Below are 23651 nucleotides of genomic sequence, written 5' to 3'. Positions count from 1 at the left end.
GCTTATGCTCTAATAAATTTGTTAGTCTCTAAGGTGCCACAAGTACTCCTGTTCTTCTTTTTGCGGATACAGACTAACACGGCTGTTACTCTGAAACTAATCCCTTTGGGTTATTTTAATCTTCAACTCCAGCATGACCTAGGTGAGTTAATTTTAGCTGAACAATACTTACTGCCAGGAATACAAGAGTCCTGCTTCAATATTGAAATCAACAGCCAGTGAGCAGTATGAATTTACAGGGGGGCACAAACAAAGATGTGGACAGCTTGCAGGCCAGGCTCCAGGCACCAGCCCAGTAAGCAGATGCTTGGGGCTGCCAAGGGAGAGGGGCAGTGCGTCAGGCTCTTTGGCCTGCGATAGCAGCTTTTTTTTTATTATTATTATTATTTTTTATTTTTCTTTTTGCTGCTTGGAGCAGCAAAAACTCTGGAGCCCGCCCTCACAGTTTGGAGTTTGTTTCTGATCAGAAATTCATCAGGGAGAAGGGAGCAACACAGAATTCTGCCTGTGGGTGTAACTGACTCACACTGATTTAGGGCAACAGGTTTTTTTGAACAGCGCCTGAATCTGGCAGATTAAACCCCCAGAATTCCTTAGAATTTCGCACCGTGTTTGAGAAACTTTTTCTAAGGAATTATTCGTGACCGTGCTGCAGCGTTTCTTGATACCCGTCCCCAGGCGGCAGGAGTGACTGATTTAGCGCCTGCGAGTCTCTTTGCCGGCCGGGATAGCGCTCCGGCTATGCGCGCTCTGGGGGGCTCCGGCCTGCGGGCGCTGCTCTCAGGTGAGCGAGGGGGCGCGGCGCGGGGCCCGGGCGCGGCGCTGGAGGAGGCGGGGGGGGGGGGGGGGGAAGAGACGGGAGGGACCGGCAGGGAAGTTCGGCGACCGCAGACCAAGGCGGGCGTGGGGCTGTTTTGCAGCGTCTGTGGTTTGGCCCCTTGTGGCGCAGAGCTTGATGCCCTGGAAAGCCCGGCTCTGGCAGATCATATCACTCTTGATTCAATTCTTTTGCCAGGTCTGCCGTACCCCTCTCCCCACTCCCCCCCCCCCCAACGCTGGCTGCCATTGGTCAGTGAGGGGAACAGGATCTGTCCCTGAAAAGGGGCGGGGGGGGGGGGGGGATGCGGAGGTGGCGGGTTGGGAGCGTTCTGGGTTGCAGCGTGTGGTTGACATCAACTCCAGCTCCTCCTTCGCTAGAAGCCCTATCCCCGGGTGGGCACGAAGGGTCCTCCTCTGCCACTGAAATCAAGGTGCGCCTGAGAAGTTGTCATAACTATAAAGGGAAGGGTAACAACCCTCCTGTTTACACTACTATAAAATCCCTCCTGGCCAGAGGCACCAAAATCCTTTTACCTGTAAAGGGTTAAGAAGTTCATGTAACCTGGCTGACACCTGACCCAAAGGACCAATAAGGGAACAAGTTACTTTCAAATCTTGGGAGAGGCTTTTATTTGTGCTCTTTGTTTTGGGGGTGTTCGCTCTTGGGACTAAGGGACCGGACATCAATCCATGTTCTCCAAATCTTTCTGAACAAGTCTCTCATATTTCAAACTTGTAAGTAACAGCCAGGCAAGGCGTGTTAGTTTTATCTTTGTCTTCTCAACTTGTGCATGTTCCCTTTGCTAGAGGGAGGTTTATCCCTGTTTTGTTGTAACTTTGAAACTAAGGCTAGAAGGGGTTCCTCTGGGCTCTTTGAATCTGATTACCCTGTGAAGTTATTTTCCATGCTGATTTTACAGAGATGATTTTTACCTTTTCTTTTTAATAAAATCCTTCTTTTAAGAACCTGACTGATTATTCCATTATACAAAGACCCAGGGGTTTGGATCTTTGATCACTTTGTAACCAATTGGTTAGGATATTATTCTCAAGCCTCCCCAGCAGGGAGGGTGCAAGGATGTTTCGCGCCCTAGGCGAAACTTCCACCTTGCGTCCCCCATCCCCGAGCCCTGTGGCAGCTCCCCACCCCCCCTGCCCTAAGGTGCCCCCACCCACAGAAGCTCCCCCCCCACCCTGAGGCACCCCCACTGCAGCAGCTCCCCCCCTCCACTCTGAGGCACCCCCCCTTGCGGCAGCTCCCCCCAGCCCGGGGAGCCGTGTGGCAGCTCCTCGCCCCAGCTCACCTCTGCTCCGCCTCCACCCCGAGCATGCCGTCGCCGCTTCACTTCTCCCGCTTCCCAGGCTTGTGGCGCCAATCAGCTGTTCGCCACTGAAGGATCCGAAATGCTGCCCCCTCAAATGCTAGTGCCCTAGGCGACTGCTTAGGTCGCCTAATGGGTTGCACTGGCCCTGCTCCCCAGGAAAGGGGGTGTAAGGGCTTGGGTGGATATTTTGGGGGAAGAGGAACTCCAAGTGGTCTGTTCCCTGTTTCTTGTTAAATCATTTGGTGGTGGCAGCGTACCAGGTTTTAACCTAAGCTGGTAGAAATAAGCTTAGGGGGCTTTTATGTGGATCCCCACATCTGTACCCTAGAGTGGTTCAGAGTGGGGAAGGAACCCTGACAGAAGTGTAGCAGTTAAGGGCTGTTGTGTGTCTGTAACTGATTTGTGCTGTGCATGTGTAAGAACTGTTCCAGTGCAAAAGGTCTGCACCCTGGGCCCTTATGCAATTGGCAGCTCCCAAATGAGGTAAAGCATCTATTTCTCTCCCTGCATTGGCTTTTCAGTGGGATGTTCAGAGGCTAGCTGCCCTTTCTGTCTTTGAAAATCTCTCCTAAATCTGTCACTGGTCCAGAACTAAAAGCTGCCTATCCTACATCTTTTATCAGAGTAGCTGTGGTGGGGTTAAACCACTCGCTTTGTGGAAAGATGGAAATGTTATTGTGTGGCTGGTGGTGTGTGTGTTTTTGTTTTTGTTTTCAAATATGGTCATGGCTTGAAATTTGCTCCTAGGTTTGGACTAGTGCAACTTATTAAATGGCTAATACTGCCAAATATGTTTGGATGTAGATATAGATGCCTAGATATAAGTATCACACATGTGGTGGTGGTACCAGTGTGAAAAACTGGATTCTCACAATAAATGTCACTCCTCTTGCACTCTGTGCACTGGGACCACTTCTAATATCAAAGCTTTTTAGCAGCTACAGTTGGCATTTAAACAATCAGCTGAAATTTCTTTCTATCCTCTTGCTGTGAGGAATTCCTTCCATCCTGGATGGGGAATATTCAATCCTTGACCAATGAGAGGCAAACAACTTAATTAGGTTTAAGAGAGCTTGATAAATGTATTAGTGCAAGTGTATGATGGGGTTGCTTGTGATGGCAGGGGGCAGGGCATAGCAGCTCGGGGGCTCACTTCTGGTTTATGTTTTATGTGCCTAAAAGCTCATGCTTCATGGTTTTAGTCACACCTGCAGGGGTCAGGAAGGGATTCCCCCCCCCCCCCCCCGTTTTGTTTTGTTTTCAAATTTCTTTCCCCTGAAGGCATCAGAGATGGCCACAGCTGGAGATGAGACATTGGACGGGGAGGAAACTATTTTTAACCAATCTGATCTGTGAATATTATACACCGCTACCTCGATAGAACGCGACCCGATATAACATGAATTTGGATATAACGCGGTAAAGCAGTGCTCGGGGGGGGGGGGGGGACTGCGCACTCCGGTGGATCAAGCAAGTTCGATATAACACGGTTTCACTTCTAACGCGGTAAGATTTTTTGGCTCCTGAGGACAGCATTATATCGAGATAGAGGTGTAATAGAGTCACAGGTCATATATTGGACTTTGCCACCTATACAATCTTGCCTAGGATAAATAAAGAAATGATGCCTTCACTCAGGAAAGCACATGCTTAATTTTCAGCATGTGCTTACGCTGAACAAGGTGACTTCCTGAATTAGTGCCTGTATTTAGGAAAAGTTATTTCAGATATTTGTAGAGCTTTCTAATGCAGCTGAATTCCTCACCACAGAGTCATGGTAAGGGAGAATGGTTTTACAGATGGAGGGACATGAGGGGGTGTAGTGTGTAACTAATACATTAATCTATTATAAGAGCTGGATATGAGAGACTACTGCCTGATAGGTCAGGGATTGGCAACTTTTGGCACGCGGTCCACCAGGGAAAGCCCCTGGTGAGCCGGGCCGGTTTGTTTACCTGCTGCATCCACAGGTTCGGCCAATCGCAGCTCTCACTGGCCGCAGTTCGCCATTAAAGGCCAATGGAGGCTGCGGGAAGCGGCATGGGCTGAGGGATGTGCTGCCCACCCTTCCCGCAGCCCCCATTGGCCTGGGACTGCGAACTGTGGCCAATGGGAGCTGTGACCGGCTGAACCTGCGGATGTGGCAGGTAAACACCGGCCCAGCCCACCAGAGGCTTACCCTGACGGGCCGCATGCCAAAGGTTGCCGATCCCTGTGATAGGTAATATGTAAAAAAGCTACGGGGGAGGAAAGGAAGTACTGATGCTTTTAAGTGCGAGTCCAGGATAGCAGCGTGGGTAGCCAACCCTTCAGGTTTGTCCTGGAGTCTCCAGGAAATAAAGATGAATCTTTTTAATTTAAAGATTGTCATGTGATAAAACCTCCAGGAGTACATCATACAGGGGTAGGCAACCTATGGCACGTGCGCCAAAGGCAGCACGCGAGCTGATTTTCAGTGACACTCACACTGCCCGGGTCCTGGCCACTGATGGCTCTGCATTTTAATTTAATTTTAAATGAAGCTTCTTCAACATTTTAAAAACCTTATTTACTTTACATACATACATAGTTTAGTTATATATTATAGACTTCTAGAAAGACACCTTCTAAAAACGTTAATTATTACTGGCGCGCGAAACCTTAAATCAGAGTGAATAAATGAAGACTTGGCACACCACTTCTGAAAGGTTGCCGACACCTGCGTCAGACCAAAATTGACAATCCTAATATCAGCAGCGGCCTGGCAGGGGACTGCCCAGTTGCAGGGTTCACAGAGGTTGGCTGAGGAGTGGCAGGTGCAGGCAGAGTGTTGCCTGCAATAACTGAACCAGTTACTCTTAAATCTTGCAAACAATTCTGCTTGGTGTTATGGGATTCCAAATTTCGTTTGGGCTCCCATATTTTCCTCCATGGATTCCTTTTTAAGGTTGCCCCTAACCCCTCTCTTCCATCCCTACCACCATTACCCCACTCAGCTGTGTAAATGCAGTGGGAGTTTTCAGAGCCAACTGACCATTCCCATCATCTGTCTTATCCTCCTAAGGCTGCTAATACCACCTCCTAGCTCTTATTTAGCACATCCATGGGTCTCTAGTGCTTTGAAAAGGAGATTAAGATCATTATCCCCATTTTACAGATGGGGAAAACTGAGGTACAGGTGGAGAAGTGACTTGGCCAAGGTCACCCAGTGGGCCAGCAGCACAGCTAAGAAGAGAATGCAGGTCCCCTGAGTCCCAGTATAGTGATCTATCCACTAGGCCACACTGGATAGCCTCCTGAGAGTGTAGGAAGTATCTTCAGGATCTAGAGGACTGTTCCTGCTGCCTCATGCTTACAGAGATAGACTCCGAGGTCCAGATCCTACAAGGTGAGGCTCACTCTGGCCCCAATCCACTATGTCCAGAAAGGGTTAAACATCCTGCAAAATAATTAACCCTCAAAAGACAAATGGGGAGATAATGTTTGTTTTTGTGTATTTACATATGTATGAATAGGGTCAACAATGTAATCAGCAGTCCCTGTCTATGCTGGCTATTGTCTTCCCCCTTTCTTTGCAGTTCACCCTAATTGAGTGACCACAGCTGGCTCCCCACTAGGACCACAGTCACAGTGGCGTAGTCATGCTCAGATACACATTACCACAGGTTAATTGGATTTTTGGATCAGAACCACACACTTGTCAAAATTTAATTTTGATATTGGAGAGTTTAAGGGTTAAAAATCAGTTGCAGTGAGTGACCCATGGTCAAGATCCTGACAGAAAAAGCCTGGAAGAATTGTGCTCACAGAGAGAGTTGTCTTTTAAGAAAAAGGCCCCAGAGCAGGAACTGAAAAATCTGTTAATTGCCAGTGAAAAGGAAGCAGACCCAGCAAAAATTCTTGCAGTGAGAAACCAGCAGCTAGAAAAGCAAAAAATAGCTGATATGGAAGGAGAAGCTGCTGAAAGATAACACCTGTGTTTGAACATGAACTAAGAATGGCATTTATTTGATTGCGGGAACTAGAAGCTAACGCAAAAGTGGAAAAACTTAAGCTCTAACTCAAGAGAATAAAGGAACAACAAGAACTGTATCATCCTGAAAAGCCAGCTCCTCTCTATCCCATTTATAACAACGTTGGTATGTTGTTTGATTCTAAGCAGTTGTCAGTTTTGCTATGACCAAAAAGTAAGTAGCCAAATTTGCCCCAGTACTGCCACCTTTTATGTAAATGCTTTTAGTGTGTCCTCAAGTGAAGGTAATCCCATAACTTGTGCATAGTATGTAAAAGTAAATAGTAAGAGCTGTTAAGGGCAAGTTACAGCTTCTAACGTCACCCTTTTTAAAGCAGTATTCTTGCCAGCAAGTTAAAGAAGCATGGGCTGGATGAATGGACTGTAAGGTGGATAAAAAGCTGGCTAGATCATCGGGCTCAACGGGTAGTGATCAATGGCCCCATGTCTAGTGGGCAGCCGGTATCAAGCGGAGTGCCCCAAGGGTCGGTCCTGGGGCCGGTTTTGTTCAATATCTTCATTAATGATCTGGAGGACTGCACCCGCAGCTACTTTGCAGATGACACTAAACTGGGAGGAGTGGTAGATAGGCTGGAGGGTAGGGATAGGATACAGAGGGACCTAGACAAATTAGAGGACTGGACCAAAAGAAACCTGATGAGGTTCAACAAGGACAAGTGCAGAGTCCTGCACTTAGGACGGAAGAATCTCATCCACTGCTACAGACTAGGGACCGAGTGGCTAGGCAGCAGGTCTGCAGAAAAGGACCTAGGGGTTACAGTGGACGAGAAGCTGGATATGAGTCAACAGTGTGCCCTTGTTGCCAAGAAGGCTAATGGCATTTTGGGCTGTATAAGTAGGGGCATTGCCAGCAGATCGAGGGACGTGATCATTCCCCTCTATTCGACATTGATGAGGCCTCATCTGGAGTACTGTGTCCAGTTTTGGGCCCCACACTACAAGAAGGATGTGGGAAAATTGGAAAGAGTCCAGCGGATGGCAACAAAAATGATTAGGGGGCTGGAGCACATGACTTATGAGGAGAGACTGAGGGAACTGGGATTGTTTAGTCTGCAGAAGAGAAGAATGAGGGGGGATTTGATAGCTGCTTTCAACTACCTGGTAGTTGAAAGCAGCTATCAAAGGATGGATCTAGACCAGGGGTAGGCAACCTATGGCATGTGTGCCAAAGGTGGCACGTGAGCTGATTTTCAGTGGCACTCACACTGCCCAGGTCCTGGCCACCAGTCCAGGGGGCTCTGCATTTTAATTTAATTTTAAATGAAGCTTCTTAAACATTTTAAAAACCTTATTTACTTTACATACAACAATAGTTTAGTTATATATTATAGACTTATAGAAAGAGACCTTCTGAAAATGTTAAAATGTATTACTGGCACGTGAATCCTTAAATTAGTGTGAATAAATGAAGACTCAGCACACCACTTCTGAAAGGTTGCTGACCCCTGATCTAGACTGTTCTTGGTGGTAGCAGATGACAGAACAAGGAGTAATAGTTTCAAGTTGCAGTGGGGGAGGTTTAGGTTGGTTATTAGGAAAAACTTTTCACTAGGAGGGTGGTGAAGCACTGGAATGGGTTACCTAGAGAGGTAGTGGAATCTCCTTAGAGGTTTTTAAGGTCAAGCTTGACAAAGCCCTGGCTGGGATGATTTAGTTGGGGATTGGTTAGGGTTACCATTCGTCCGGATTCCACCGGACATGTCCGGCTTTTTGAGCTAAAAATAGCGTCCAGGGGGAATTTGTAAATGTCCGGACTTCCCCGCCCCCCATGCAGAGCGCGCGCAGCTAACAGGGCAGCCGGCCGGATGGTGCCACTTACATGGGACTCCGACAGCCAGAGAGAGACCCTCCTCCACTTCCCCTGCAGCAGAGATCACTCCCTCCCTCCCTGCTTTCGCAGATCGCCTCCGGCAGTCTGGAGCTCCTCCCCCGCTGCTCCTCCACTGCTGCCCAGCGTGCCAGGACGAGCGTGCCGGGACGAACGGCTCAGGCCGTTCCTGAGCAAGTTCACAGAGACATTAGGCGAAGGCCAACAACAAGGGGGCCAGAGGGTCGGAGAAGGGGCAGGGAGGTTTTGGAGGGGGCAGTCAAGAGATGGGGGGGTGCTTTCTGGGGGCTGTGTGGATAAGGTTTTGGGCAGTCAGGGTACAGGTAGGAGTTAGGGTCCTGGGGGGCAGTTAGGGTGTGGGGGGTCTTAGGAAGGGGCAGTTAGGGGACAAGGCACAGGGAGGCTTAGGTAGGGGGTGGGGTTCTGGAGGGCAGTTAGGAGCAGGGGTCCCAGGAGGGGGCAGTCAGGGGACAAGGAGCGGGGGGAGGGTTGGGAGTTCTGGGGGGGGGCGGGAAGTGGGAGGAGCAGGAGCGGGGCTAGGACAGGACGGGGGCAGGGTTAGGGCAGGGCTAGGGCGGGGCTCCTCCCGTCCTCTTTTTTACTTGCTGAAATATGGTAACCCTAGGATTGGTCCTGGTTTGAGCAGGTGGTTGGACTAGATGATCTCCTGAGGTCCCTTCCAACTCTGATATTCTTTGATTCTGTGATTCTATGATAAGCTTAACCAGCTTGTTGGGGAGACAATGTTATTGGAAGATGAATGTCTCCATGTTGATTCTTTAAGTAAGCAGTCTGTGACTCAGGTACTGTGGAAAGATTGGATTACTGTTTTTTCAGAGCAGAACAGCCTTATAACTAAACCCACAAGGATGCCGGAAGAGCAGATTATAGTAGCACCCATTGTAAATGACCTTCAGATAGAGTGGCCGGTTAACACCTCTGCAGTCCTAGGACAAAAAGTGGGGGTTAATGGATTGCAGATTGTTGTAGCAGACCATAAATGCAGTGTCTCTGTTGAAGTGCAGGGCCGGCTTTAGACCAATTCAACCAATTCCCCTGAATTGGGCCCCGCCCCTAAGAGGGCCCCACGCCCAAGCCCCGGTATGGCATACCAGCAAGAGCTGGTGCGTCGTACTGGGGTGGCCCAGCTTCCCCAGGGGACAATTTAAAGGGCCTGGGGCTCCCAGCAGGGGCTGGAGCCCCTGGCCCTTTAAATTGCCACCAGAGCCCCACTGCTGGAGCCCTGAGGTAGGGTTGCGGGGCTCTGGGGGCTATTTAAAAAGTCCAGGGCTCCCGCTGCTTCTACTGCCCTGGCCCTTTAAATAGCCGCTGGAGCCCCGCCGCTTCTCCAGGGCTCCCTTGGCTATTTAAAGGGCCGGGGCGGTAGAAGCAGGGGAGCCCCGGGCCCTTTAAATAGCCCCCAGAGCCCTGGGACAGCGGGGGGCTCGGGGGCTATTTAAAGGGCTGGGGATCCAGCTGCCTCTGCTGCACCTTCTGCCCGCACCAGCCCCGCACCCCTGCCTTGCCTGCAGCCAGCCTGTCTCCAGCCAGCCCCACACCCCCTGCCCACAGCCAGCCCCTGCTGTCCCCTCTGCCCTGCCTCCAGCTGCGCACCCCCTGCCCACAGCCAGCCCCTGCCGCACCCTCTGCCCTGTCTCCAGCCAACCCCTGCCGCACCCCCCAGCAGCCCTGCCCGAAGCCAGCCAGCCCCACACACACCCCTGCCCGCACCAGCCCTGCACCCCTGCCCTGCCTGCAGCCAGCCCCGCACCTCCTGCCCTGTCTCCAGCCAACCCCTGCCGCACCCCCCTGCCTGAAGCCAGCCAGTCCCGCACTCCTCTGTCTCCAGCCCTGCCAACCCCCGCCACACCCCCCTGCGGCCCTGCCTGAAGCCAGCCAGCCCGCCCCACACCCCGCTGTCTCCAGCCAGCCCCGCACCCCTTGCCCTGCCTGCAGCCAGACCCTACCTCCAGTCAGCCCCTGCCCTGCCTCCAGCCAGCCCCATGTTCACTGGTGCCCTGCAGTTCCCAGGGCAGTAACCCTGCACACCTGCTTCAATGAGGGGGGCAGGGAGCAGCAGGGACCCACACATGTGCACACCACTAGGGTGACCAGACAGCAAGTGTGAAAAATCGGGACAGGGGGTGAGGGGTAATAGGATTCTATATAAGAAAAAGACCCCAAAATCGGGACTGTCTCTATAAAATCGGGACATCTGATCACCCTAGCACACCCCCAGGGAGTGGCGGGGACCCACACATTTGAAACAGAGCTCATTAATAACCGATCAACAGCACATATGATGCAATGTACATAATATATAATTGTATTATTTATATAGTTATGGAAAGTAAATAATACATGGAAGAAATGAAAGGCTTTTCTTTACATGTTTGGTTTTTTTTGTTAGTCATCCCTGCTGGGGCCCCGCCGAAATGTTCGAATTGGGCCCCGCACTTCCTAAAGCCGGCCCTGTTGAAGTGATTGTTTTATTTTCACTCCTGGCTCTGCAGCAGTAGTAGTTACTCAGCCCCTGATTCTGCTTTCTTTTGAACTAATTTTCCACTGGTATAACTTCAGACTGGTAACTCCAGAAGTAGGGTTACCATATTTCAGCGAGCAAAAAAGAGGACGGGAGAAGCCCCGCCCTAGCCCCGCCCCTGCCCCTCCCACTTCCCGTCCCCCCCTGACCTCCCAACCCTCCCCCCGTTCCTTGTCCCCTGACTACCCCCTCCTGGGACCCCTGCCCCTAACTGTCCCCCAGGACTATCTAAGCCTCCCTGCCTCTTGTCCCCTGACTGCCCCAACCTTTATCCACACCCCCACCCCCAGACAGACCCCTGGGACTCCCACGCCCCATCCAACCACTCCCCACCCCCTGACAGCCCCCCCCCAGAACTCCCAACCCATCTAAACCCCTCTGCTCCCTGTCCCGACTGCTCCGATCCCTCTCCCCACTCCTGCCCCCTGACAGCTCCCCCCCAGAACTCCCAACCCATCTAAACCCCTCTGCTCCCTGTCCCCTGACTGCTCCGATCCCTCTCCGCACTCCTGCCCCCTGACAGCCCCCCCCAGAACTCCCAACCCATCTAAACCCCTCTGCTCCCTGTCCCCTGACTGCTCCGATCCCTCTCCCCACTCCTGCCCCCTGACAGCTCCCCCCCAGAACTCCCAGCCCCCTACCCCCCCGCTCCTTGTCCCCTGACTGCCCCCTCCTGGGACCCCTGCTCCTAACTTCCCTCCAGAACCCCACCCCCTACCTAAGACTCCCTGTTCCTTGTCCCCTAACTGCCCCCTCCTAAGACCCCCCCCCCAACTGCCCACCAGGACCCTACCCCCTACCTGTACCCTGACTGCCCAAAACTTTCTCCACTCCCCCCCAAAAGCCCCCCCCCCCCGTTTCTTGACTGCCCCCTCCAGAACCTCCCTGCCCCTTCTCCTGCCCCCCTTACCCTGCTGCTCAGAACAGGGTGTTGGGCTCTGTGTGAGCCGGACACGTGGCTAAGCTCCCCTGCACAACAAAACCCGGTCCCTGGCCCTGCACAACAAAACCCGGTCCCTGGCCCGGACCGGGTTGCAGGGGAGAGCGGCCCTTGTATCAGCACAAAGTGCTCTCGCTCCCGTTTTGCTACGCTGCATGGCAGTAACCGCTCCCAGTTGCAAAAGGGGAGGGCTGCACTTTGTGCTGAGACACTTGCTCAGAATGCAGGGCGGAGCTCCTCTCCAGCTGCTCAGGAGTCCAGCCCGGGACTTTCCTGCAGCCCTCCCAGCCGCTCCGGGGGAGGGGGGAAATCCCGGACATTGTGAGTGCTTTACAAATTCCCCCCGGACGCTATTTTTAGCACAAAAAGGAGGACATGTCCGGGTAAATCCGGACGAATGGTAACCCTATCCAGAAGACAATAAACCGTACAAGAGCTGCTTGTTTTTTCTCTTGCAGTAGCATGGTTGATTTCATGGTGTTACGTCCTAGCTGGGCCCCCAGGAGAGAGGATGACTGCTGCTGCTGGATCCTGCATTGGGCTCCCTGGACTGGATCAGTTGCAGGGTGTTAGCCTCATGCAATGGAAATTTTCTGAGCAATACCTTGTGACTTATCATGTCAATAACTCCAGTCTTCCTGACATTGTGGACCAAGACAGATTTCTTTTCCAGAAGTCAAATGGATCTCTCCAGATCTGTGGATTAAAAGTGAATGACAGTGGGATCTATACCCTAATAATAAACATGAAGAAGCAAAATGACAGATCCATCCAACTAGAAGTTGTTGGTAAGTCAGAGAAAATGATAATAAAATGGCACTTCTATTATTGGTCTCATCTGAACTCTATTTTAGTGTGTATAGACAGTACCTTTCAGAATCAGTGCCCTGCAAGAACTCAGCCTCTTGTTAGTGCTCTACGTCAGTACTGGCTAGACTGAAAAACATTCCTGGCAGAATATTGTTGTCTCTTGCAATTCACTGAGGAATGGTACCATAAAGCTGCAGTTACTTTAAGAGTTTTCACTTGCACCAGCAGTAGAACAGCTTCCCTTTTTAAAAAAAGTTAAAATTGTTAAATTTTCTAAAAGTTTAATGTTCAGTGGGACTCTCCATTTGACTTTCAGTGAGACCAAGGATGTGTCTACCCTACAGTCGGGGTGTGTGACTGCAGCATGTGTAGATATACAATAGCTAGCTCAGATACTGCTAGCAGTGAAGCTGACTTCAGCATGGGTTATACAAACCTACCTGGGTAACTACTCAGGTGGCTTGCCTGCACTGAAGCCCATGCTGTTATGGTTTCCCTGCTATCAGTAGGTTACATTTACATGTGCTGCAGTTTTACACCCAATTGCAGTGTAGACATACCCTTAGAATTGCCAAATCACTTAGGCACTTTTAAGATTTTTACCCAAAATCTTAATTGTAAAACTCATGCTGATCCTAATCCAAATCCCACTGTAGTTAGTGGTAAGACATCCATTCATTTAAAGGGGGAAGTGAATGAAGTCTTCTCAGCAGGGCAGTGAAATAATTGCTTCTTTTCATCTAGAGCCCGTGTCCCAGCCGGAACTCTGGAGCAACTTGTCCTTGATCGGCCTTACCACTGAGCTGGTGTGCAACACCTCAGTTGAGAAAGTGGCTAAATATCAGTGGAAGAAGGATGGGAAGCCCCTCCCTATAGAAAGCCATTACCAGCTCTCTCAGAATAACAGTGTGTTACTCATATTAACCACCACCTGGTCTGACAAAGGCTCCTATAGTTGTAATGTCAGCAATGAGGTCAGCTGGCATGAAATTTCCCTGGAGCTGTCCATTCAACGTAAGTTCCTGTCTCATTGTTGCATTTTTAGTATGTTCTGTCTGTCTTTTAGGATTTATTTAATGTATCTTGCGCTATTTACAGTGGAACAAATGGATTTCACCATCAACAAGTCAAGTAGATTAGATTAGAACTACCATGACATGAATTACATTCCCAGGCAGACCTGTGCCATTTGCTTTCATAGTTGTACCATTAAGGACAAAATTATTATGTAAGTGTAACCCTCTTGTTGCTGCCACTGCCACCTAGAACGGCTAGGTTCAGTCTAGCTTCTAAAATAAATAAAACTATGGCTCAAGCCCCTAGCCAGGGCTGGATTCCTACTTCCAGCAATAGGACACTAAAGTGTAACCTCCCTGGTCACCTTTGCAGTTGGCTCTTCCCTACTTGCAATAGAGTCCTGTGATATATGGAACCGCCTCACTCATGGTCCAAATTATACACCCGAAGGGGTGGGGGTGTTTTCCTCTCTGGACTGGAGAAGACGAGTGGTGGTAAATGTTTAGGAATGTTCTTAAGGCTGCTAAGTTGTTACAACTGCTCAGTGCTGCTGTTCTTGGAGCTCCACCAGCAGAGGGCACAGCTTGCTGATTCAGCAGACCTCAGTGTTGTTCATAAGAAAGACCACAGGCTCGGTTCAGTGACGAAGGTGCTCAGTCAGGTTCACAGTGCCCCATAGAAGCTACAGGTAAACTAACACCATATATGCCCCTGACAATGGTACGCGCTCAGTCAGCTCACCAGGATGCTGTCTCCTCAGCTGGGCAAAGATGCCCCTCCTATGACTTCTCCTTTTATTCTTTGATACAAACAAGTTATGTATTATACTCCAGATGGTGTTAGTTAACACCCTTATCCTTGTACCCACTAGTGTGAACAAAACATCCCTTAGGCTGTTATCCCCGTCTTACCATATAAGGTATCAGTGTGTTCTTGTACCACCTCTTAGGAATGTGTTTACATAGTTACTTGAGAGATCTGTGGGTTTTTTGGTACCATCCTCTGCACTCAGGAATATGCTTGCTTGGTGTTAACTAATACCGAGCATGGTAATGTTTTGCCAAGGCGAGGTCTGCTCTGGTTCATGGTGCTAGTTATGCCGAGGGCTCCAGCAAGGCCTACAACAGGCAGAAGTCAGCACCGCAGGTTCTACTGAGATTTGCAGCTATATGGTCCTGTTGTGTGTGACAGGCCTGTGTCTGGTCAGGCCTGTGCTGCTGCTGCTGCTGCAAGTCCAGCCTATTCTAAGACGGCAGAATTCCCAGGTGAGGAATCCAGAATAATAAAACCCGTGGTCGGAGTCCTTGTTCCCTGGGATAGAGCTCCTGCTGTCTAGGACAGAGCCCTCTGCCTTCTCCTTGGTGAACTTTGAATCCCATTCCCAAGTCGGAGTCTACTCTCAGTAAATTCATGATGACCCACTTACTCCAGGGAATATCATGTGCAATTCTTAAGCCCTTTCCTGAGTACAGTCACAGCAACAATCTATTATCACTTATACCATCAGAACATACAGATACAATTAAATGTAAATAAGACTGGCCAATGCTGTTTTTTCCTGTATAGAGGGAGCAGAGAGTTCTCTCTCTGCCTCTCTGCTCTGGGGTTGACATATGGAAAAGCTGATTTCTCCCCCTTCCCACCCTTTTAACCAAAACTTTACTGGGGATATTGTGAGACAGTTACAAGTCCCATATTAGACATTGCAACTTTGTATTTACAAAACTGTAAATTAGGAGAAAAACACTGCCTCTCTCATATAATCATCCCCATATACTTCCTCTCTCCGATAATCAGTTTTTTCAGTCCTTCCCTCCCCTGGATTACTGTGTTCTAGTAATCCTATCTCAAAACAGCTATGGCTGAATGAGGGGGCTCAGAGAGGTTTATAAAAACTGTTGCTGCAGCCTTAATTGCTGTGCAGTTAGGCGCTGCCCCCTGTAGTGGCATTATGAAATTTTCAGTATTGTTTTCTATCCCATTCCTTACCCATAGTGAGAGTTTGTTTGCTCTTCTGCCTTAACAGCGAGCAGAGATTCTCATTGAGCTTCTCTTTGATACATCTGTCTGAGCCTCTTTTCAATGTTCTGAATGCCACAAATGATGGGGTGAGAGGATACTTAAGTTATAACCTCTTTGGGACAGGGCCTGTCGTTCTCTTCTGTGTTTGAATAGTGCCTAGCACTACTGCAATATATATAATAAGGATAATTCTTTGGTCCCACTCCTGAAAACACTTGTGAGTAGTTACTTGTGTTCGCTGACCCACTTGAATTTGATGGTATGTTGTATCATGTAAGTATCACTCACCTGATTTGAGCATTTGCAGAATCAGACCTATGAACTTAACATTTATTTTCCTTCTCCTTCCGGTACCTACGCCCACTTAAATCTTGAGTCCTGTAATGCCCTGGCATGCACTCTGCTGGTGACGTCCCACTGATTCTGAAACCCCATTGCATGCCTAGGCTGGCCTAGAGTGATAGTGCAAATTCCATTTAAAAATATTTCATGGGTTTCTAAAGTAATATAAATAAGAGTATTTTAAATAGTGATCTGTTCCATAGTGTAGAAAGAGTGCCTGTCTTATCTCAGTAGCTCCACTCCATCCTCCTGTGAGATTCAGTGGTAGTTATGACTTCATCACAGAGCGCATTGAAATATTATATGAAGGAGGCACCAGGAAGTCTAGAGAAAAAGAACAGGAGTACTTGTGGCACCTTAGAGACTAACAAATTTATTAGAGCATAAGCTTTCATGGGCTACAGCCCACTTCTTCGGATATGCTGTAGCCCACAAAAGCTTATGCTCTAATAAATTTGTTAGTCTCTAAGGTGCCACAAGTACTCCTGTTCTTTTTATTGATATGAGAGAGATTTAAAAATATATACAAAGGAATTTGTTAGAGGGAAAAATGGATGCTTATAAATCTAAGTGTAAACTAAATCATGCCAAGCTTTTAATAGGAGAGGGGCCTGACCAAGAACCTACCAGCTATCTAGAGAGGGAAGCCCACGGAATTTAGTACGTGGCCCAGAACCCTAAATTGATGACTTATATGTCGCACCACCCTTTGAAATGATAGAGAGTGGCAGCTAAAATGAGAACAGCTAAAATGAAAAAAAGAGAAAGACGTTTTCAAATACTTGCTAAACTTTCTGTTAAGGAAGGGAGATTTATAAATCTAAATAAAAAGAACAGGATTACTTGTGGCACCTTAGAGACTAACACATTTATTTGAGCAAAGCTTTCATGGGCTAAACCCCACTTCATCGGATGCATGCCATGGAAAATACAGTAGGAAGATGTATATACACAGAACATGAAACAATGGGTGTTACCATACATGCTAGAGTGATCAGTTAAGGTGAGCTATTACCAGCAGGAGAGGGAAAAAAATGTTTTGTAGTGGTAATCAAAATGGCCCATTTCCAGCAGTTGACAAGAAGGTGTGAGGAATAGTAGGGGGGGAGAATAAACATGGGGAAATAGTTTTACTTTGTGTAATGACCCATCCACTCCCAATCTTTATTCAAGCCTAATTTAATGGTGTCCAATTTGCAAATTAATTCCAATTCAGCAGTCTCTCGTTGGAGTCTGTTTTTGAAGTTTTTTTGTTGTAATATTGTGACTTTTAGGTCTGTAATCAAGTGACCAGGGAGACTTGAATGTTATAATTCTTGACGTCTGATGTGTGTTCATTTATTCTTTTACGTAGAGATTGTCCGGTTTGGCCAATGTACATGGCAGAGGGGCATTGCTGGCACATGATGGCATATATCACATTGGTAGATGTGCAGATGAATGAGCCTCTGATAGTGTGGCTGATGTGATTAGGTCCTATGATGGTGTTCCCTGACTAGATATGTGGACAGAGTTGGCAACAAGCGTTGTTGCAAGGATAGGTTCCTGGGGTTAGTGTTTTTGGTGTGTGGTTGCTGGTGAGTATTTGCTTCAGGTCGTGGGGCTGTCTGTAAGCAAGGACTGGCCTGTTTTCCAAGATTTGTGAGCGTGATGGATCGTCCTTCAGGATTGTAAGCAAGTAACCTATCCTGAAGGACGATCCATCACACTCACAAATCTTGGGAAACAGGCCAGTCCTTGCTTACAGACAGCCCCCAAACCTGCTGGGCCATTTTGATTACCACTACAAAACATTTATTTTCTCTCATGCTGGTAGTAGCTCACCTTAACTGATCACTCTAGTATGTATGGTAACACCCACTGTTTCATGTTCTCTCTGTGTGTGTGTGTATATATATATCTTCCTACTGTATTTTCCACTGCATGCATCCGATGAAGTGGGTTTTAGCCAGGGCCGGCTCTAGGCACCAGCAAACCAAGCACCTGCTTGGGGCAGCACATTTTCAGGGGCAGCATTCCGGCCAGCAGCAGTGCATGGGGGGGCGCCCTGGGACCGCTGTGGTTCGTGTCGGGGAGCAGCGCCCGCACCTTGTGGCTGGGTTGAGCGGGCTCCGAGCATGGGACACTCGGGCTGGGGGCCACCGGGTGGGGGGAGCTGCCTGCAGGTGCCTCAGGGCGACCGCCCCCCAGCGCCGCAGCCGGGGCTGGGTGAAGCGGCCTGAGTCGCCTAGGGACTGCAGCAGGGCGGCCAGGAGCAGCAGCAGCAGCGGGGCCATAGTGGGGATCAGTGTCTGGGGCGCTGCCATGTGGGGCCTGCGTCCCGCTCTCCGGGGCTCCGCTCCCTCTGGGGCTACCCTGCCCCAGCTCCTCAGTCCCCTGCTGGGGCAGTCCCCCAGCTCTGCCCTCCTGGATCCCGGCCGGTCCTGGAGGCAGGAGGCCTGGCTGGAAGGGCCCTGGGCTGAGGTGCAGCCTGGGAGCCCCGCTGCTTACTCCAATCCTGCCAGTGCCGGACCGGCTGGAAGCAAGGGGGGAGCGGGTGGAGTCAGCACTGGTTGGGGGGAGCCCAGAGCTGGGGAGGCAGGGGTGTGTGGGGGGCAGCCAAAATTTTTTTTGCTTGGGGCGGCAAAAAACCTAGAGCCGGCCCTGGTTTTAGCCCACGAAAACTTATGTTCAAATAAATTTGTTAGTCTCTAAGGTGCCACAAGTACTCCTGTTCTTTTTGCGGATACAGACTAACACGGCTGCTACTCTGAAATAAATCTAAATAGTTAGCTAAAACATTCCAATGTGTTTTCCCACATAATTGGAGAAAAACTGTAAGAAACCTAGCTATTTATAATAATACTTTATAATAATCTGTGATAGAAGTTATACATTTGTATTACATATTTGTTGTTAGAAAGCAAATATTAAACTTTATTTAAAGATAAACAGAATAGCTGATAACTTTATATTAGCATTAAAAGAGAGAGAGACAAGGCAATAAGGTAAGGAGGCAGGCAGAGGTGAGATAATGGGGTTATAAGTCCTATGCGTTTTCATATTATTTTTGTAAAATTTCTGTCAATTTCAAATCAGTTACTCCTATCTCGCCCATGTTTCCTCCAATTCATAGATTCCAAGGCTAGAGATTGTTCAGTTGTTAATATAATATGGTAAATGAATCATTCCATTTCTCTCAGTTCTTATTTTCCAGTTCTGTAGAGTGCATATGTTTTTGCAACCGAAGTAATAAAATACATTGGGTGCAATCAAAATATTCTTTAAAAAACACCCAACTTTAATTAACTTCACACTCTTCATGTTATGTTCCTAGCTCTGTGCTTAACATGAATGCAGGAGCTCTGGCTCCAGAAATAATTCAGCATGAGTGTTCTTAGTTACACATGCTTTAACAGGCAAAAAGGAAATGGTTGTTGTGACAGGTTCGGTCACAGGGACCCCCTTGGGACTGTCACCTAATGTACTGAAATTACCTCTGAGCCCGTTTTTCCTGCCAGTTTGGGACTCCAGAACCTTGCCTTGTTGAGCCAGACATGCTAGCCTGCTGCAACACAGACCCAGGTCTGGTCCTCTCCTCCAAAGCTCAGAGGGGTAGCCATGTTACTCTGGATCTGTAAAGTGCTGACGAAGTGGGTATTCACCCACAAACGCTTATGCTCCAATACATCTGTTAGTCTTTAAGGTGCCACAGGACTCTTCGTTGCTTCCTCCAAAGCTGTAGACTTTAACCAAAAACTGCTCAGCAGGTCACCTATTTCCAGCACCCAGACACCCAGTTGCCAATGGGATCCAAACCCCAAATAAATCCATTTTACTCCGTATAAAGCTTATACAGGGTAAACTCATAAATTGTCCGCCCACTATAACACTGATAGAGAGATATGTACAGCTGTTTGATCCCCCAGGTATTAATCACTTAGTCTGGGTTAATTAATAAACAAAAGTGATTTTATTAAGTATAAAAAGTAGGGTTTAAGTGGTTCCAAGTAATAACAGACAGAACAAAGTAAGTCATCAAGCAAAATAAAGCAAAACCACGCAAGTCTAACCCCAATACATTAAGAAACTGATTACAGGTAATATCTCACCTTCAGAGATGTTCCAATAAGCTTGTTTCACAGATTAGATTCCTTCCTAGTCTGGGCCCAATCCTTTCCCGTGGTACAGTCCTCATTAGTTCCAGCAGACATCTTAGGTGGAAAGCAGGGGCTTTCCCATGACTGGCAGCCTCCTTTTTTTCTGTTCCACCCACTTTTATAGCTTTGGCACAAGGTGGGAATCTTTTGTCTCTCTGGGTCCCCACTCCTCTTCTAAATGGAAAAGTACCAGATTTAAGATCGATTACAGCATCATGTGACATGGTCACATATCCTGTGAGACCTCATTCTTCATTACCTACAGGCTGGCCCCACATACACAGGAATGCTTGCAGGTAAATAAACCCATTCACAACCAATTGTCCTAGTCAATGGGAGCCATCAAGATTCTAAGCCACCATTAATGGTCCACTCTTTGCATAATTACAATAGGACCTCAGAGTTATACTTCATATTTCTAGCTTCAGATACAAGAATGATACATACATACAAATAGGAGGAATATATTCAGTATGTTATAACCTTTGTTATGATACCTTACAAGAGACCTTTTGCAGAAAGCATATTCCAGTTACATCATATTCACACTCATAAGCATATTTCCATGAAACATATGGAGTGCAACATTATTACTCTTTTACTGTTCATAATTACCCTCTTAAAATAATGAATGGAGAAAGCATTTGCAATATCTACAACTTACATTATTGAAATGGAAAGTTGTGCAAGCAGGAAAACTTCAAAGAACTTTTAAAAAAATATTTGGAGGTGTGCAGAAAATATCAGTAAGTATATACAAGCTCTCACCCTGGTCTCCTGTGAGAGGGGCATTTGAAAATATATCCAGGTTCGTGCACAGTGCTATCTAGCTTATTTTTTGAATCCATATGCATAAAAGGCAGACATACATATACCTTTTAAACGGAAATTGTGAAGCACTGATAGCAAGACTATCAATACATTGTTAACTATGAACAGTTTCCTCCTCTTTTGGTTTTCAATTAATGTGCTGAATCCCTTGGTTTCTTGGGGGGATGCTATAGACATCTGTCAATGGACTTTTGGTCCTGGTTTACAACTAAATTATTGAACTTTGCATGCAGAATGCACATACACTTTTCCAAAAATACATTTTACACTACTTGACTTTTTGTAAGGACCTGATTTACGTGTATAATGTTACATATGTCCCCAACCCAGAGCCTGCACCCCCAGCTGGAGCCCTCATCCCACTCCTACACCCTAACCCCCTGCCCCAGCCTGGTTAAAGTGAGTGAGGGTTGGGGAGAGTGAGCGATGGAGAGACGGGGGGGTGCAAATGCAAAGTGCTCCACTTAGGAAGGAAAAATCAGTTTCACACATACAGAATGGGAAGAGACTATCTAGGAAGGAGTACAGCAGAAAGGGATCTAGGGGTTATAGTGGACCACAAGCGATGGAGGGACGGGGGGAGACAAATGCAAAGTGCTCCACTTAGGAAGGAAAAATCAGTTTCACACATACAGAATGGGAAGACTGTCTAGGAAGGAGTACAGCAGAAAGGGATCTAGGGGTTATAGTGGACCACAAGCTAAATATGGGTCAACAGTGTGATGCTCTTGCAAAAAAAGCAAACATGATTCTGGGATGCATTAACAGGTGTGTTGTGAGCAAGACACAAGAAGTCATTCTTCCTCTGTACTCTGCGCTGGTTAGGCCTCAACTGGAGTATTGTGTCCAGTTCTGGGCACCGCATTTCAAGAAAGATGTGGAGAAATTGGAGAGGGTCCAGAGAAGAGCAACAAGAATGATTAAAGGTCTTGAGAACATGACCTATGAAAGAAGGCTGAAAGAATTGGGTTTGTTTAGTTTGGAAAAGAGAAGACTGAGAGGGGACGTGATAGCAGTCTTCAGGTATCTAAAAGGGTGTCATAAGGAGGAGGGAGAAAACTTGTTCACCTTAGCCTCTAAGGATAAAACAAAAGCAATGGGCTTAAACTGCAGCAAGAGAGGTTTAGGTTGGACAATAGGAAAAGGTTCCTAACTGTCAGGGTGGTTAAACACTGGAATAAATTGCCTAGGGAGGTTGTGGAATCTCCATCTCTGGAGATATTTAAGAGTAGGTTAGATAAATGTCTATCAGGGATGATCTAGACAGTATTTGGTCCTGCCATGAGGGCAGGGGACTGGACTCGATGACCTCTCAAGGTCCCTTCCAGTCCTAGAATCTATGAATCTATGAATAAGCCACTAGATATCTTTCCTGGCTTGGCCCAGAGAGTGTTGCGAAAATGGTCTAATATTTTACATCTCACATTTGTCAGTAAAATCTATTGCTTACTCTGAAACATTTTTAAAACATCTCTTTGCAGAAAACAGAAAGAGAATATGGATGCTGCTCCCCATTGGAATATGTATGATTGCCTGTGTTGTCACTGGTAAGCAGGTTTTTAACTAATTCAAATTGGGGGTTAGGTTTTCTTACATAATTTCATTTAACTCTAACATGTGCAATCATCCATTTTCTTGCAATCTCTCGTTCTCTCCAGGTATCTTCATTTTTAAATCCAGCTCATGAGTGTGTTTTTTTTTAATTCTGATTTTTATCAGAAGAAGGTTCTTTTGGGGAAAGGAGCTTGCAACAGAACTTCCTTGAATGTCTTGTGTGATGTCCTAGTCAATTTCTGGAATAATTAATGAAGCACTTTATGGTGAGCAGAACCAGACGTTTCAGAGAAAGATGCAAGAAACCATGTGTGACAGTGTACCCCATAAGGCTTTATGGGGAGGGAGTGCTTATAAATGTATGTATGACATAACTGGAATATGTTTTGTGCTGCCTGTGCCAGGTAACATATCTCCATAAAGGTTATGGTCTACTATATCTATTCATCCTATTTGTACATGTATATCATTTTCTACTTGAGGTTAAGAGTATGGGCTGAATGCTTGCTTGGTTTCTAAGTAAGCTTTGGGAGGCATTTGCTCAGCTTCTTTAGGAAGGAATTCGCCAGGTTAAGTACCTGATCAGGAAACACTTGGAGAACAATGCATCTTGGAATGCTCCAATCCACATAAGAAGTCTTCCTGGAGACATACAAGATACCATGTGGACAATGGCGTCAGCCTGTAAAGACTGAGTCATGCAGGGGCATGTGACTTGCCCAGGTGACTCCAAAATTCCATCTTGGAGCTGGACTTTGCATAGGAGGGAGGAGGGGGGTCCCCACCCACAAGAGTCTATTTAAACCCGTGGGAGACCCCCTCCATTTTGTCTTCAGCTGGCTAAAGAAGGAGCCTCTCCACCCCCCACCCCCCAGGATACTTGAAGGAGACTGAAACAAAGGACAGTAAATACAGGGGGTGTGAGTGATTGCTGGACCCAGGCTAAAAGGAGATTAGCCTGTAAAAGGGAGCACTCTGGAACTGGTGAGGAAATTATCTGTATTCAGTTTGATTAGGTATAGATTTGCGCATTTTATTTTATTTTGCTTGGTGACTTACTTTGTTCTGTCTGTTACTACTTGGAACCACTGGTGACTTACTTTGTTCTGTCTGTTACTACTTGGAACCACTTAAATCCTACTGTCTGTATTTAATAAAATCACTTTTTATTTAGTAATTTACTCAGAGTATGTATTAATACCTGGGGGAGCAAACAACTGTGCATATCTCTCTATCAGTGTTATAGAGGGCAAACAATTTATGAGTTTGCCCTGCATAAGCAGGGCCGGCTCTAGCTTTTTTGCTGCCCCAAGCAGCAAAAAAAAGTGCCGCCCCCCCAACCCCCCAGCCGAGCGCCGCGCCGCCCCCCCCCGTGCCGAGCGCCGCCAGAACCCCCCCCAGCGCTGAGCCCCGCAACGCCCACCCCCCGCCGAGCGCCGCGCTGCCGGAGCCCATCCCTGCCCCCTGCCA

The 23651-nt window shown here is 47.8% G+C and overlaps 1 protein-coding gene across 2 annotated transcripts; it reads left to right on the top strand.

Moving 5' to 3' along the window:
- Window positions 1-239: 239 nt before the first annotated feature.
- On the top strand, window positions 240-23362 carry LOC128843193 (HEPACAM family member 2-like). Of its 2 annotated transcripts, none has more exons than XM_054039803.1 (5): window positions 240-784; window positions 11925-12254; window positions 13021-13290; window positions 22109-22174; window positions 22286-23362. In XM_054039803.1, the coding sequence occupies exons 1-5, from the start codon at window positions 742-744 to the stop codon at window positions 22312-22314; spliced, it is 738 nt and encodes a 245-aa protein (XP_053895778.1). In that variant the 5' UTR covers window positions 240-741; the 3' UTR covers window positions 22315-23362. The 2 variants fall into 2 exon arrangements, with proteins under 2 accessions (XP_053895778.1, XP_053895780.1); XM_054039805.1 differs by lacking the exon at window positions 240-784 and adding an exon at window positions 1258-1554.
- Window positions 23363-23651: the final 289 nt, after the last annotated feature.

This window comes from Malaclemys terrapin, chromosome 9, assembly GCF_027887155.1.
Source record: "Malaclemys terrapin pileata isolate rMalTer1 chromosome 9, rMalTer1.hap1, whole genome shotgun sequence".
In the NCBI taxonomy this organism is placed as follows: Eukaryota; Metazoa; Chordata; order Testudines; family Emydidae; genus Malaclemys; species Malaclemys terrapin.
Note: the sequence above shows the minus strand (reverse complement) of the source record. Positions and strands in the feature narration are given on the sequence as shown.

Bases quoted from the DNA above. Each gene is read 5' to 3' on its own strand.
- LOC128843193 (XM_054039803.1), top strand. From the start codon at position 742: ATGCGCGCTCTGGGGGGCTCCGGCCTGCGGGCGCTGCTCTCAG. The intron at 12,255-13,020 runs GTAAGTCAGAGA...CTTTTCATCTAG, and splicing joins CATCCAACTAGAAGTTGTTG to AGCCCGTGTCCCAGCCGGAA. The intron at 13,291-22,108 runs GTAAGTTCCTGT...ATCTCTTTGCAG, and splicing joins CCTGGAGCTGTCCATTCAAC to AAAACAGAAAGAGAATATGG.